General features: G+C 35.9%; 1 protein-coding gene across 4 annotated transcripts in view; it reads left to right on the top strand.

The window, feature by feature from the left end:
- LOC150108594 (lysine-specific demethylase 4C-like) overlaps positions 1-17,713 on the top strand; it is a 366,824-nt gene that overhangs the window by 237,095 nt on the left and 112,016 nt on the right. For all 4 annotated transcript variants that reach the window (XM_090390884.1, XM_090390883.1, XM_090390881.1 and 1 more), the window contains exon 13: positions 3,193-3,266. In XM_090390884.1, coding sequence (XP_090247010.1) covers positions 3,193-3,266 — 74 coding nt within the window. The remainder of the gene's footprint in view (positions 1-3,192; positions 3,267-17,713) is intronic.

Here is a 17,713-nt window from a genome sequence, read left to right as displayed (position 1 = left end):
TTACCAAAACAAGCCTTAAAGTACAAGCCATTAGGAAAAAGAAAACCAGGACGTCCTCTTAAACGATTCAACTATGACTTCTAAGGCCGGAACAGGCCATACTAGGCCTAAATCCTTGATATGTATGATGATGATGATGATGTATATAGAGAGCAGTGACTTCACATCAATTGCCTTAGTATCCCATAAAGTAGCTCAGTTGTGAAGTTACTTCACACTCAAGCTTTGTTTCCTCACACCTTGGATAAAAGATGAAACCAAGAATATAATTTTTTCGACATCTTTAATTTATTTTGAAAAATACTTGACATGTAATTTTATAACAGTGTTTTGTTAACTTTTTATATCAACTTATAATAGAAACTTGAATTTATGAACTTGGTTAAATTTTGAACTTACTTGATATCTTTAACTTTGCTGCTTGCATATTCACTGCAGTCGTGTGAGCAAAGTGAGATTTTTTTTTTATTCACACTCTGATTAAAAATAGGTGATAGATAACCATTCCATAAAGAATATAGAAAAAGACAGTTTTAAATATACACGTAAACCTCTTTTTACGCGATAAAAATGTTCCTAAAAATTACGCGTAAATAGAATTCGTGTAAAAAGAACTACTGACTCCATAGAAAAAGTGAATATTGGTTCCAAACCTGAAATATAAACAAAATAATGAAAAAAAAACAAACATTGAATTCATTAGGATCATAAGATTTTTATTTACATTTCATGGAGAACACACATATATAATGAATTTTAAGAACTTTAAATAAAACATATTCATTTCAGTTGTTTGCTAAGAATTCTATAAAAAAATTATGTTATTTGCTATCAGTTTCTGACAATAAACGCGAATGCTTTCGTTTTCGTGAGACTATAATATCACTAGAAATACTAGATATGGTATTATCGTCATCGACTTCTGCCTCAACTTGTGGAATTCTTGTCATGTCTTGAACAAAAGTACCACTGGTTGTTTCAGTAGTTTTAGGCATGAACTGGGTTATTAATTGCTGCGTTGATGCTTTAGAAAAGTCGCGATATAATTCTCTGTATGAAAACATTAACAACTTAAGCTCACATGAAAACTTCCCAGCATGTTCTTCATTTGGATCATGTCAGGCAAAATAATTGCCTAAATTACTGGCCAGTTTAAGACCTTCTTTAATAATATCAGCAGTAAAAGTAGGATTAACTTGATCATTATAATTAACTTCTTCACTTTCAGGAGTCTCAGAAACAATCTCCACTATTACCTCTTCGCTAAGAGGTTTATCAATTAACAATTCTTCGATATCTGCTGACGTAAGATCATCAAATCCTTTTCAGCCAATTTCACATGCCGAACTTATTATATTGGGTATAATAAATTTAGTTTAATCCTTTATCCAAGTGTGAGCAAACAAAGTTTGCACCTGAAAGTATCTTCCTTACTACTATTTTACCCCAGTCCTGAAGATACTTTCAGGCGCAAACTTTGTTTGCTCACACTTGGATAAAGGATTAAACTAAATTTATTATATTCTAACCAAGTGAAAAATAAACTTTTAACAACTTTTAACATTATTATATTGGGGAATTCTACAGAATAATTGAAGGGAACGGGAGCATTCTCTTTAACACATGCAGGCGAAATAGCTTTCCAGCATGCATTCATATTTTCTGGTCTCAATTCAGATAATGATAATCGAACTTGATCAATACCATCCATAATTGAAAATTTTTTCCACACATCCATAACTGACAGTGTTTCATCATCATTTAGCTTGTTCAAAACATACTGAAATGTTCATCTGACATAATGTTTTAAAAGTCGTAATTATACCCTGATCTAGATGTTGTAGCAATGACGTGGTATTGTGCAGAAGAAAAAAAAAAATTGCACATTTGGGTGTTTTATGGCAGGATGACCGGGTGCATTATCAAGAATCAAAAGCACTTTAAATTCGAGACCTTTGTCATTCAAATAGCATCTAACTTCTGGCACAAAATGTTTGTGAAACCAATCAGTGAAAATATCAGTGATCACCCAAGCCTTTTTTTTTGGCCATCCAATGAACTGGCAATGTTTGAAAATCTATGCCTTTCATTGGCCGTGGTCTTAATGATTGATTTATGAGCAGTGGTTTTAACATCCGATCTCCTAAAGCGTTCGAACAAAATAGGAGTGTTATGCGATCCTTTGCTTTGAACCCACCAACAGTTTTTTTGCATTTTTGATACGTAAGTTCTGTTTGGCATTTTTTTCCAGAAAAGGCCGGTTTCATCCCTATTCCAAACTTGTTCACAAGTGTAACCTCCATCTTCAATTATATTAGCAAGTTTTTGTGGATGCTTTAGCAGCTGTTTCATCAGCAGAAACCGTTTCACCTTTAATTTTTATATTATAAAGAGCATGTCTTTTAATAAACTTAGCCAGCCAACCATTGCTTGCATGAAATTCATATTTTTTGCTCGATTGAGATCGAGATGATGATAATTTCGCACTCGATTTTGTACCAGAACATACAGCTTTTCTAATAGCCTCTTGATTTTTCTTTATAGATCTGACAGTTGATTCATGAACTCCAAAATGCTTACCCACAGCTGTCGCACCTTCCCCAGTTTGAAGACAATCTAAAATTTGAATTTTTATATCCAAGAAAACAGCTTTCCTTTTTGTTATCGGCAACATCATGTGAGGGGCTGGATTAAAATCTTCAGTTAATGAAATTAAAGTTTGAAAATTACATATAGCTTACCATTTATTATTTCTTGGCAAAATTATTAATTTTATAACACGATTTTTATTTTGATTTCACTTAAAAAATGTGGTAACTGCATTGTCTACTCAAGTACCAAATTCAAACTGCTCTTTTATGCGCAGTCAGTTATGTAATTTGCAGAATTCCCAATAACTGAAATTCGTAAGAATTTAGAATTTTCTTAATTGAAATTGAGAATGCAATTCTACAAAATTCTTAGAATTTTCTTGAATTACGGATTTTTTCCTAACTTAGACTTTAGGTTGGTCACGTAAAAGTGAATAAAAATCACGTAAAAAAAATTTTTTTTTTGATATCCCAATTCACGTAATTCCGAAATTGCGTAAAAAAAATTCGCATAAAAAGAGGTTTAGGTGTATATATATTTAAATTCTTTAAATATTATCACTTTTAAGAGCTGACTTTCTTTCATTGAAATTTTTCAAAGCATGCTACAGGCTTGAAGTCATCCCATCCACTCCTTGGCAGTGTGAAAGATGTGTTGACAAGCTGGAAAATGTGGTAAGAATACTATATAACTTAGCTTAATAGTGTTTAAGATAACTTATAAGTTAGTATTAAATTAATGAAATATTTTTATTGAAAGATTTGAATCCTCTTTGGCTCATTAAACAAACAGAGAATCAATTATGCAACTGATTAACTGAGTGGCTATTGCTGGAATGAGAATCATGTAATTCAGGTTACTTAAATAAAGAGCCAACAGGCTTCATTTCGGCGATATAAACATTATTTAAATTAAGGGGATATTAAATCCCACATTGTTTTAAAACAATGTGGGATTCTCATGAAACTCTCTGATTCCACATTGTTTTAAAACAATGTGGGATTCTCATGAAACTCTCTGATTCCAATCTTTGAAGAAATTCAAAGATTGGAATCAGAGAGTTTCATGCCGAATGTAGTATAGTAAACTATAAAAGTATCGGCGACTACTAGCGTGAGCTAATGCACGTAGTCCAAGTATGTGGTACAAACTCGGGCAACCGAGTTTGTACTGCATACTTGGAATACATGCATTAGCTCACGCTAGTAGTCGCCGATACTTTTATAGTTTACTATACTATATTCGGCATGAAACTTTCTGATTCCAATCTTTGAGTTTCTTATTCGGTTTTAAAACAATGTGGGATTTAATATCCCCTTAATTTAAATAATGTTTATATTGCCGAAATGAAGCCTATTGGCTCTTTATATTTAAGTAACTTTTCGCTATACCCTTTGGTATTAATTTGGTCTAGCTACTCACTGATGAAGCCTCAATAAAGGCTGAAACCGGTCTGGGTAGTGATCTCCCACCATAATGTAATAATAGCATACATTTCCTAGGAAATATGTTTTACATTATGGAAAATACCAAGAATAGCAATCAGAACTTTACCACCTTTGCTACGAGTTGCCTGAGTTTGTACTACGTACTTGGACTATGTGCATTAGTTCACGCTAGTAGTCGCCAATACTTTTATAGTTTACTATACTATATTCAGCATGAAACCCTCTGATTCGAATCTTTGAGTTTCTTATTTGGTTTTAAAACAATGTGGGATTTAATATGCCCTTAATTTAAATAATGTAATTCAGGATTTATCAAACAAATTCCAGTATCTTAAATGCAAATATTTATTGAAAAAATTATTATACAACAGCTACAAATATCATTAGCTACAGGCTCTAATTTTGTCTTTGAAGATTTCAATTTTCATTGTCTCTTAAGATGTTGGTTCAATTGCTTTGACACACACACACACACACACTCTCTCTCTCTATACATTATGTAACTACTCAAAACATGAGGACTTAGTAATCGGGCCTTTTGTATTCAACTATCTGTTTGGAAATGGACATTCAAATTTTTTTGCAGAGTTTCCAAGATGATGGGTGTTCGTTCCTTCTAGCTGAAAATATCAGCTCTCTTGAGCTGAGGAGGATGTTAAATTTTCATAACATATTCTAAAAAAATGTACTGTTATTCTTTTCTGTAAAGAAAAATAGGCTTGATATTTCTGTATTTGTAAGTGCACATCATACATTCACTTTTGGGGTATTTCTTTCAGAGTCCAATTTTTCTGTGGCCAAATTAGAACTTCAAGATATGCCTGTTTACTCATTCCTGAAATGAGATGCTACATCATTTAAAAAATTGAGTGTGTTGAAGAAATTTGTTCTCTTCTTCCATATTTTCAAATATGACATCTTATTTACCAGTGATAGGGTGAACAATCAGCAATTCCCCCCCCTCCTCCCAAATCACAGCTCTCTATAGAGTTTCTGCCTTGAAATGGAAATGAGGGAACCTTATAACAGAAGTGTCCCACAGATTAAGAAAAAGTGTGGAAAGCCACCATTAGCATATGAAGCACCTTGTGAGGAATGTCCAACTCTAAACTTGCACAGGTTCGGACTGCTTCAGGATAGATAATAATGAATCATGAAGGCACTTGTGGTATTCTTAAGGAATTTTATGTCTCTCTGTAAACTAAAGGGTTTTTCAGCATCCTGTTTCTTTAAATCAAATATAGTACCATACAATAATATATTTAGCAACAATACAAATTTCTCATTGAGCTTGAATCAGTGACTGTTTATTCAGCTATTGTCATCATGATACTTGCTGATTAGAATGACACACTGCACAATTTCCTCTCCATGTGGGGCACTTGTTAATGGTGAAGGGAATTCCCAGGGAGAATGCAGGGTCTTTTCAATGTTTTTTATTTATTATTTTTTTTTTATGCCATCTATAGCCTGTCTATATATATACCCCAACAAGGAGGAATTTTTTGAGGCTTTAGAAAAAGCAACTGACACAATGAAAAAGGAAAAGTTGGTCCTTGTTGGGGATCTAAATAGCAGACTAGGCAATGATTGTCAGACATACAAAAATATTTTGGGAAAATTTGAAGAAAAGAGCAGTGCTAATAATAATGGCAAATACCTGTTGCATTTTTGCTCAGGACATGGACTGGTTATTACTAACACAATGTTCCAACATAAAAATGTGCACAAATTTACATGGAGAGAAGAGACAAGGAATAAGAAAAGTCTCATTGACTATGTTATTGTTGATAGTGATGTTTCTCACTGGTGCAAGACACTAGAATATACAAAGGATTTGAAATTGGAAGTGATCACCATTTACTCTTGAACAGGATAAAATTGAATTTCATATTGAAAAGAAGAACATAAAGTTTTAAATCGAATAAAAGTTGAGCAGCTCTCAGATGTGAACTGCACTAAAATACACAAACAATATTCAAGATAAATTGAAAGAGTTTGAGAACAGGAATCAAACTTTGGAGATTCAGTGGCAACTCCTAAAGAAAACATTGATTGATTCAGCCAGGGCATGTGGTGAGGTTGCCTGCAAGGATAGAAAAATCAGAATTCCATGGTGGACACAGGAAGTTAAAGAGGCAGTGTAGGAAAAGAAGAAAGCTTATCGAAAGTTCCTGGCAAATACGAGGGTTGTTTGAAAAGTTCTCAGCCTTGAACATAAATGGCAACACTATCGGCACAATTTGTTTTCTTTTTTTTCTTTCTCTAAGTTGGTATACCGGTCATAAGCATCCGTGCGAAATTCCTAGTCATTCTATCAAGTAGTTTGTTTTTTTATATAACTGTCTGAAGCAAAAGTGTTGTCTATATCCCTTGATATGGATAAAATTGAGTATCGTGCAGATATAAAATTCTTTGAAAAGAAGCTGTAACACCAGAAGCAATTCATTGAACATTCGTAAAAATTTATGGAATATAGACAATTGACAATTGTCTATATTCAATTGTCAATATTCAAAAAACAATAGAATATTGACAATTAAGAAATGGGCTGCGGAGTTTAAACATTGCCATACCAGCCTTGATCCACATGAAGGACATCCAAAAAGTGTAACAACCCCAGAAATCATTGATCAAGTGTACAATATGGTATTGGATGACCGGCTAGTCAAAGTGTGTGAAATTGCTGATACTATAGGCATGTCAAAAGAACGTGTAATATACATTTTGCATGAAGAATTGCAAATGAAATGAAAAGGCTTTGTGTAAGATGGGTGCAGCGCTTGCTCACAGCAGATCAAAAACACAGTCACATGAAAATTTCTGAACAGTGCTTGGAGCATTTTAAAAGAATAAAACTGATTTTGTGCATTGATTTATTACTATGGATGAGACTTGGATTCACCACTACACACCAGAATCCAAACAGCACTCAAAACAGAAGCCGGTTGTTCAGCGCCAAAGAAGACAAATCAGCAGGAAAGGTCATGGCATCAGTGTTTTGGGATGGTAAAGGCATTTTGTTTATTAATTATCTTGAAAAGGGTAAAACAATAACCGGGGAATATTATTCCAATCTTTTAACCAGAGTGTACAAAAATTTGTGAGAAAAGACCTGGTTTGCAGAAGAAAAAAAATCATCTTTCATCTGGACAGTGCTCCTACCCACAAAAGTGATGGGAAAATTAAGGGATCTGCACTATGAAGGTGGTATGGTCACTTAAACAGAATGGGAGAGGAAGGATTACCAAAACAGGTGTTCTCTGCCAAGTTGGCAGGAAAAAGACCCAGAGGAAGACCAAAATATAGGTGGAATGATACAGTAAAAAGTGCCTTAGAAGATAGAAATATAAGATCTTATAATCCTAAAAAAGTAGATGTCATAAGCACCATTAAACACAGAGCTCAAACTATTTGTTCAAATGACCAAGCTCTAAATCAGGAATAAGAGATCATCAACCATACGTTTATAAAAAATAATGGATACAGTAAAAAAAAAAAACTCTTCACAAGATCCTCCACAGAGACACCACTAAAAACAAAAAAGATTTCAAGAATGCTATTGCCATACCTTATGTTAGAGGCATTTTGGAAAAAAATGACAACACTACACAGATACAACATCAAAACCACCTTTAAGCCCCTGACAAAATTAAGACAACTACTCTGTTCTTCCAAAGATCCTCTTCCACACCTAGCCACCCCACGGGTTTACAAAATACAATGCACATGTAACCTACCACGTAGTAAACAAGGCGAACCATCCCAATTGGGAAGGACAAACACAAATGACACATTAAATACTCCCATTTTGGAAAAACCGGCCTTTCAGACCATGCACTCCAGACTTACTGCATAATTGATTGGGAATGTACCAAGTCCCTACACTGCACCAACACTTGGTTCAAGAGGAAATTTAAAGAAGCATGTGAAATGCTCAAACACAGTCCTAACCTGAACAAAAATGATGATCTAACCATTCCAAGAATGTGGAGGACCCATTTGCTTTTTTTTTTTTTTTTTTACATTCAATAACAATCTACTTGTTACTGTACAAGTATAGAAGAAAATCTTAGTATGGGAGGGCAGGGTTTATTGTAGTTTTTTTTTTACCACTAGATGTCACGCTAAGTAAAAGATCAGTTAACAGTGTAGATTCAATTTACCTTTGTAGGGTGCAAGAGCATGTAGCTTGTTTTCATATACAGATGTGTCTTTCTGATGATGACCTCAATACAGGGGTCGAAACGTCAGTTGTTATTTTATTAATAATAAGTAAAATAATCATTGCAACATATGTTTTGTGTCTCTAAATTTGTAAATATGAATGCTGATCACCATGTAACCTTAAAAGAAATAAGATCTGATAATGTTGAAGTCTTGACAGATAACAGATTGATTTGGAGGAAAATTGTTGATAAGAAGTTAGTACTACATGAAAAATTTGCATCAAGAATTTGGTGATGATAATTTCTTTCTTTGTTCTGCTTCACCTGCATATTGTTTATTTATTTATTTATTTTATTTGTTCTGTGTCATGGGATCCATTTCCCCTTTTGCCATGTTCACCATGCAATACATCCCATAGACATTTTGGAAAGAGGGAGAATCTTAGTTGTCTTCACAATACACACAATCCTGGATGACCTGGCATCAACCTGGCATCAGTGGATCAACGGGTCATCGGTGTTGCAGTAAATCTCCTGTCCTATGGTCTGGGGATAGGATTAGTTTTCATTCCAAGTGCTAATCCCCACCTGAAAGGATGGGGGGGGGGGGGGTAGCACTTGGAATTCACTTTGAAGTGCATTCTTTGCTCTCTCTTGACAGATGATGGGCAGAGAGCTATGGTGATGATTGGTTTTGCTTTTGAATATGAGCTCATCCTCAAATTTATCTTTACATAGCCCAACTGTATTCAGAAACTATCAAAGCAAGAAATGATACAGAGAACAAAAAAATAGAAAATGCCTGAAATATATTGAAACATTCCTTCATTTCTATTAATTCATTGTACTGGTGAATGTCCAATCATGAGAATGTCACCCTTCTTTATCCAGAATGGTTGGCAGATCCTCAAATTCAGTTTTAAAAAAAAAAATCATTCAGGAGTCTATATATATATATTATTATTAAAAAGTTTTAGTGACTGATACCAAGATAAAGAAAACATTTTCTTTCTTTTTTTTTCTTTCCATCTGTGATCATGGAAAGCCATACTATGGCCAGACTGCTAAATCCATCCTTCTACATTTGAAAGAACACCGTAGAGATATCTCCTACAACAGGACTAGAGCCAGCGCTCTCTCTAGCCACGTTCTCTTTTCAGTTTACTCAGACGAAGGCCGCCAACACATTGTGAACTGGACTCAAACTTTTAACATCCATGTGTGCTATGATGAGCTCGAGAGAAAGATCGTTGAATCTAGAGAAATTTCTCTAGATTCTTCCCATATCAACAGCAGCCTAAGTTTCAATCTCTCTGACGCACACGTTGCTTCTGTTCAGTATTGGCGCACTCATGACAGCGCTTAGTCTATGTTTATTTGGAACTCAAGCTAGCATTTTGTTTTCAAACATGCTACTGTCTTTTGTACTTGTTCTGTTAATGCAATTTTAAGTCTCTGTAATTTTTTATATACTTCTTTGATTGTGATACCTGAAGATGTTGATCAATTCAACAAAACTAGTAAACTAGTAGTATCTTTTCAAATATACCATGTCATCTCTTTTTCTCTCAGTATCAATCATTAAAACTTTTTAATAATATTTCCCACCGAGTAAAAATGAATTATATATATATAAACTTCAGAAGTTTCGTCATTTTGACCAGAGAGCTTATGAGATTACAAACCTCAGTATTGAAGTTGCCTTAGCTTGCACCACTTAAGACATCAACACTGCTCAACCATCTGTATATTCACTTTTTATTAGTGCATCATTCAGGAGGTTTTTTTTTAAGTTGATTAAAAAACAAACTTGACAAAACAACTTCCAAGTTTCAAACAAATTCGGTGTTTAGTAGGTTTTTCGTTAAGAATGCAGTTGAAGTAGTTTTCATTTTCCTGAGTATTTTCATAGTTTTTATTTTTTTTCCTTTCTGTTTACGAACTTCATACATTTTTTTTTTTATACAGGTGCATCACTTATATTCAAGCACCTGTGGTTCTAGAGCCTTGCTGAATTAACTGTCTTGCTAGACCAATAGAGGTTGCATAATAATAATAATTCATCACTACATCTCTGACCAACTAATTATACCTCTCACATATTACTAAAGCACAGTGGACTGCTAGATACTTAAATATTAAATTTGACTAAATGAAATACTTTAGTATAAATGATTAGTACAAGTTTGTTAGTATGAATGAAACAGGATTATGAATTAAATAGATTTTAAATGCCAGAAATGTGAATTAAATGATTTAATATAATACAATAGTACACGTAGAAATGATACAGATTTATCAATACAGTACAATATAAATGAAAACAGGTTTGTTAATTGCTGTACTTACAAAAAATGTTATGATAGTACTATTTTGCTGAGATGACATGCATGGCTTTGTGCTACATGCAATATGATATGAATTGGCCAAGGGAAGTAGTTGTGTGGTCCAAGGAATTTCAAGTGCACTTTTGTAATTTTGTCTAGACTAAATCCAGCAGGTGTTGGACCATCTGCTGCCAGAAAATCAGTGGCATACCTGTAGAAGTTATTCAGTTTAGATTAAAAAAAAGTCCTGAGGTCTTGTAGTGGATTTATTTAGAAGTTTAAAGTAAAGAGATGAATTCTCTAATTTTAGCACCTTGTCATATGCCTTTTCCAGATCAGTAAAACTTAAATATACCTTCTTGTTATATTTCCTTGACTCATCTATTCTTGAAGACCTAGTTTGTTGAGTGAATAGCACACCTGCCCTTCAACCAATAGGCTGTGCATTGGTATCCTGCTGTGACATGGATGTTTATGAAGTCTTTAGGCAGTAGATAACTGTCATTGCCCAATGTGAGATGGAGAACTGAGGCAGCTTGAGAAAGTTCACTGTTTGCTCTCTAGAGAAGGGTTTTCAGATTATTTAACCTTTATCCCACCCACAGTATTAATATCAATGTAGTGTATGTTTTTAACCTTCTTTGGGTTGCATTCATTGCAACAGTAATTGCACATTGATGGTTTGATTAAATATCAATATAACAGCACTCTCATCTCATCTTCCTTTTACCTTGCAGTGTTGATGGTTTATTATTCATCGGACCTCGAGCCATTTACAGGATAAGGTGGTCAGCCCTATGCCTCGGTGTATCCTATGTCCATAGTGTTGAGTTCTCAAGGCCAGTTTGCCTGCTTTGTGGGATGAAAAACCCCAGGATAAACTGGGGCAAAAACCCTACTGTCCACACCCAAGACCAGCTAACTTGACTATGGCTGAGGAAGATCTTTGAGCTCCTTGCGTCTCCGACGGGAATCAAACCTAGGACACTCCTTCCCTAGGCATATGGTTGCGAAGCGCACAGCCACTAGGCTAACCGCGCGAACTATAACAGCACTTCATAACTTAATTTTAATAATATTATGACATCAAACAGAAAGTAAAATATAAAAGAATCCTTATTAACGGCTTATGTTTCACTGGATTTCAAACCAGCATTCTCAGAGCAAAACAACATGTTATAGTTTGCACACAACAATGAGTAAGTGAAAAACAATTCAAATTGCAGATCTCAAGTCTTAATTTGACACTCTCTAGTGATGTATAAAAGAAGTATTAGAGTTGTGTAACCATCTCCCAAATTTTAGCAGATTAATGCAGCCATGCTTGTTAAGGTTAGGAGAAATCTTCATAGCCATTGCTGACTCTAAATATAGTCTCTTTGACATGTAATGACTGCCATAGCACATTGGTTTTTGTCCATTTAATTATGAGTGAAGGGGTGTCCAAAGTGTGGTCTGCCACAACTGAAAAATCATAGAAGATGTCTGGTGCTCTCCAATAGGAAAAAATGGACATTTGACAGTATGTGTATTAAAATAAATTAGATAAATTTATCTGACATGATTAATTGAATCTCACAATCATGCTATTTTACTCAGACCATTAGTATGTTGGTTTATAAAGAAGTGATACATCTTCAAAAAACTCTGTTCATAATGTAGGATAGTGTCTAAACAACATAGTCACCACATGGCAAGGGGCACTTATTGTTCACAATTTTTTTTTTTTTTCCAAATGTGATCCACACACAAAAGGCCACAAGACCTATGGCATTAGTGCCATATGTCTATATCACTGCCATATCACTAATGCCACAGGACCTATGGCATTAGTGCCATATGGGCAAGAATAAAAGAAAAAATGAGGAATCTCTCAAAATGTTTACATTTCATTTGAACAACTGAAAGTTGTATTCTTTGGGTAAACAGAGTTGGAGAGACTGTTCCAAAAAACAGTAGATGGAATGAAAGAGGAGATAGTGAAGTTGGTTTGGTGCATTTAGAACTTTATTTCTTTAAAATTTTATCCCCTTTTCTTTAGTGTATATTCATAATGATAACTTATATAGAAATATTGGATATTAAAGATTCCACATTATTTCAAAGCCAAATGTAGGCAGAAACTTTGAACTATTCTGTAGTTCTAGTTTAGTGACATTGATCTTTGTTAACTGGTGTCTTAATTAACGTTAGTTTTAAATTATGGACTTCTGTGGTAGTACATAGCATGTTGTTATTGTGTGTGTGTGTGTGTGTGTGTGTGTGTGTGTGTGTGTGTGTGTGTGTGTGTGTGTGTGTGTGTGTGTGTGTAAAACAGGCAAAACACTGGAATAAGTTGATAACATTTATTTACTTAGTAACACAATGTTATTATTATTATTGTTCTGGGAAACTCCAAGGAGTCGACAGACTCATCGAGGGAGGCCCTAACATCATGTCAAGAACAACTATTCAACATTCACACAGTATCTATCATACCTTGCCTTGAACTCATTCACGGTCGTAGCACCCACAACAGACTCTGGAAGCTTATTCCACTCATTTACCACTCTCCAAGTAAAGAACCTAGCTCTAACACCCTTGTCAACCACGCTCTTGCCCAGCTTCCATGCATGGCCCCTAGTCCTCCCACCACCAGTCATATTTTCAAAAATATCTTCTGGATCAATCTTATAAAAACCCTTCAGTAATTTGAATGTCTCAGTCATATCACCCCTCCTTCGCCTATTGTCCAATTTCTGCAACCCACAAATCTTCAACCTATTCTCATAAGGTTCATTCCACAGACCTGCTATCATCTTGGTCACTCGTCTCTGGACCCTCTCCACTTCCTCCCCATCACGAAGAAACCCTGGTGCCCATAGCTGGGCACAGAAGTCCAGATGGGGTCTTATCAAGGCTCGATACAGAGGAACAACAACTTGTTCGTCTCTGCATGTTAAAGTATTTTTCAGAAGCCAAGTGATTTGATGAGCTGTTTTAGTTACTTTTGCAATGTGCCCCCTAAACTTCAACTCCCTATCCACCAACACTCCCAAATCCCTGGTCTCATCAATCTCCTGGAGTATGGTTCCACCAAAGCGATATACTGCTGCTATTCTTTTCACCCCAAAGTGCATAACCTTACACTTTGCCACATTAAATTGACATCCATTTTTCCTAGCCCAGTCCTCCAAACTATCCAAATCATCCTGTAAAATTTTGACATCCTGTGCACTCACAATTGCTCTACCCAACTTTGCATCATCAGCAAACAAGTGAACACTTCCTCTCAGATCCTTTCCAATATCATTGATGAACAAATTGAAAAGCAGTAGTCCAAGAACAGAGCCCTGTGGCACTCCACTAGTCACAAGCCGTCTTTTAGACTCCACTCCTGAATAAACCACTCTTTGATATCTCTCCTTCAACCACCCTCCTATCCATCTCACCAACCCTATATCTATACCCATCTGCTCCAGTTTATTGATTAGGGTTCCATGTGGTATCCTATCAAAGGCCTTGGCAAGGTCCAGTAGTATCACTTTAAACCCATTACCCGTATCCAGTTCAGCCGTCACTGTGTTATAAAACGTGAGCAAGTTACTGAGGCATGATCTACCCTTCACAAAACCATGTTGTCCCCCATACAATATCCCATTTTCATCTATTCCAATCCTGTATTCTTTTCTTGACTAATTTCTCTAAGACCTTGACAATGATTCCTGATATGCTAATCGGTCGGTAATTTGCAACAGCAGTCTTAGAACCACCTTTATGCAGTGGAACTATTTTCCCCTCTTTCCACCCGCTCGGGACTAACCCAGACCCGAGACTCAAATTAAACAAAATGGTCAAGGGTACTGACAATTCTTTAGCTGCTTCTCGTACAACACGAGCTGGTATACCATCCAATCCCACAGATGTATTGACATTGAGGTTATGCAATAGACTACTCACCTCCACTTCATTAATCACAATTCCCGTATAATCTACTGGTTTATTTGTTTCTGCAATGTCACCACCTGGATGATATACTTTTGCAAAGTGCTCACTCAGTAACTCAGCTATCTCAACTGATTCAGTTACTTCCCTACCATCGGCATTCTTTAAAATCAATCTGCCATGTACATTTTTCCTTTTACTTGCTACATATCTAAAAAACTGTTTAGATTCTCTTTAGCCTGCATGGCCAATGTTCTTTCGTAATCCTTTTTTGCTTTTCTTACCACACTCGTCACCCTTCTGACCTGCGCTTTATACCGTTCATGTGCCTGCCGATCACCCTTCTCCTTAAATTCCCTCCATAGTTGTTTCTTTTTTTGCAGCTCAAGCTTAATGGTGTTATTCATCCATTTAACCCCTACTTGATTTATTATTCGGACTCTAGGTATACAGTCAGTCATTGCTTCATGCAAGCACTTCTTAACTACCTTCCATTCACTATCAACTTCTAGTCCTTGCAGTTGTACATGCCATGGCACTGAACCAATCAAACTCCTAAGCTTGTCATACTTTCCAGCCCGATAATTCCACATGTACCCTGTCTTAATTGAAAATTCTATACCTTTAGCCACCCCCCAAGTTAAGACCCTATGATCACTCTCACCGATTGGTTGTAATGTGGTCATATTTGTTACAGCCAAATCCTCAGATGTAATTACTAGGTCAAGCACTCTCTGACCCCTAGTATTTTCCATTACATGCTGTCGCAGATAGTTATCCCTTAATAACCGCATAAAATCCAGTTCCTTCCTCCCGTGTGTTCTCTCCTCACTCCAGTCACCCTCCTTCCACCCATTTCTTCTATTTGCTTGTGCATACTGTCACCACCATCTTTTCCATCACCTGGTCTATAGCAGCACCCAATTGTATATTTAGTTCTGCTAGCCACAATCTCACACCAAATGGCCTCAAATGTGCTCTTTTCTCTATCCTGCAATTCAACTTCTATTCTCCTTGGCTGGAGCTCATCAGCTATCATCAACAATACTTCTCCCCCCATTTTATTCTCTCTGTCATTCCTGAACACACTATACCCATCACATTCAATCCCACTAGTTATATCATCTACAGTCAGCCATGTTTCACTAATACCTATAACCTGTGGTCTGGAAGTGCCAACCATGGCCAAAAACTCTTCCTTCTTGTTCCTAATACTCCTAGTATTAGTGTACATGAATTTAAGACCCCCATTAGCCCCAACCCTACCTTGATGCCTTATATTAACTATCCCACTCAGATTTGTAGTCCTTATTTGCTCTGGCATATTATATTCATTCTTACATTCAACTGCCTCCATAAGGACTGTATATCTACTCCCCCCCCCCCCCTTAACAAATCTAGTTTCCCTGAATTTGCACATCCACTACATTCAGCATCACTTTCTCAAGTCTTCTTACACCGTAACCATTCAAATGCAAGCCATCCATCTTATATAGATCCTTTCGCCCATCAAACTCACTCCACACATCCACAAATTCCACACCACTCCTCATACATAACCCACGCATAAAGTCATTCGCAATTATGGCCCTCCTTTTAAACATTTCACTGTCATACCGTGGCAAAAGACTAATCATTCTAACTCTCTCACTCTTTTCTTTTGCTACCTCAAACAATTCATTCAGGTCTTCTATCATTTCCATTTTATCTCCTTTCAAATCATTCGTACCTGCCACAACAATCATTTCTTTCACCCTTTCCTTTTGCTCTCTAATAGACTCAGTTATGTCCTTTATGGTCGCACCAGGTTGGTACGATTTTGTCAAATCCTCTACTAACACACCTCGTACTAACGAGTCTCCATACAGCACTCTATCCTTCATTTTGTTCATGTTCACATTCATACGTCTATTTTTCCTGTCATACCTTTTATTATTGGTTGGTTCATTCAGTCTACTTTTGTTCATGCACTCTAGCTGCTGTTTTGCTCTTTCTATCGCACTATTCAACAACGCGATCTCACTCAATGCATCTATCTCATCTTTTTTATTCTCTGAGAAACCATTTATACTATCATTCACACTTTCTACATTCACACTCTCACAATTTTCGTGTACAACCTTGCCGTTTCTTGTCATATCCCTATTTCCTTCATTCTGAAGGTTGACAAAAATATCACACTCACGATCTGAAATACACTTCAATTCCTCATTCTCCCTACATTTTCTACACACATTCAATCCTTTATTATCATCTAACCACACTCCGACCGCACTCGGCAAAGCGTACATTTCACAGCTAGTACACTGACTCATTTCTTTTATGCTACCGTTCTTTGATAACGATGGCGAACTATCATTACTGGCCGCCATTTTCCTTCGCACAGGTGCCATACTTATTTGCAACGTGTTTTGTCAAATTATACGTTATAACACACCAAAAACAGACGCACTAAAATACGCAAGGCAAACAAAACAAAACTACACAATATTAAGTAATTTGTATCGATAACTGAAAATGATACTTATCTTATCTGGAGCTTGCACGAACACTACACATTACGAATTCATCTAGCGGCGACTTCCTGACATAGATTATGTTATAAAACACTTTAGTAACACTAACCACGCTAATAAAGCTCCAATATTATACCAAAATTACACACTTAAGTCCATTAAATTGAATCCAAAACATCAATAAATCAACAAAAAACACAAATCTCTCAGGAGCTCTCCGATAGCACGTCCGTTCACCAGCTAGCCTCGACACCAAAGATCTTTCATCCTGATTGCACACGATTTCTTCTAGTGATATATAATATACAAACTAGTAGACAAAACATTAATTTGGACAAGTTAATACTTTGATTAATATTTGAATGTTTAGGATCTAATGCTATTTTCAAAGATTTCCATATTTTTCTTTCTGTTGTATCATAGCACTGGTGTAATAGTTCTGATTTATCCCATAAAACTTGATATCTCATTTGTAAAGCATCTTGTGGTTCAGCTGAAGAGAGCACGTGTGCTGGCAAAGCCGTGGCTTCATTTCTGTGGTATTCGATATCTTGAATGCATTGCGCAATTGATTTTTCTGTTTGCCCATGGTAATGACTGGCAATTGCACCATAGCTGATGTGGATATTGAAGTGGGCTATGTCGAAGTTTTGCAGATCTTAGTAGTGAACTCATCTTGATAAAGGGGGTAAATACTACTTTGAATTTATATTCTTTAAGTATTTTTGTTGGTTTTA

This window comes from Typopeltis vanoorti, chromosome 3 (assembly GCF_054136105.1).
Source record: "Typopeltis vanoorti isolate ZY-2024b chromosome 3, IOZ_Tvanoo_1.0, whole genome shotgun sequence".
In the NCBI taxonomy this organism is placed as follows: Eukaryota; Metazoa; Arthropoda; class Arachnida; order Uropygi; family Thelyphonidae; genus Typopeltis; species Typopeltis vanoorti.
Note: the sequence above shows the minus strand (reverse complement) of the source record. Positions and strands in the feature narration are given on the sequence as shown.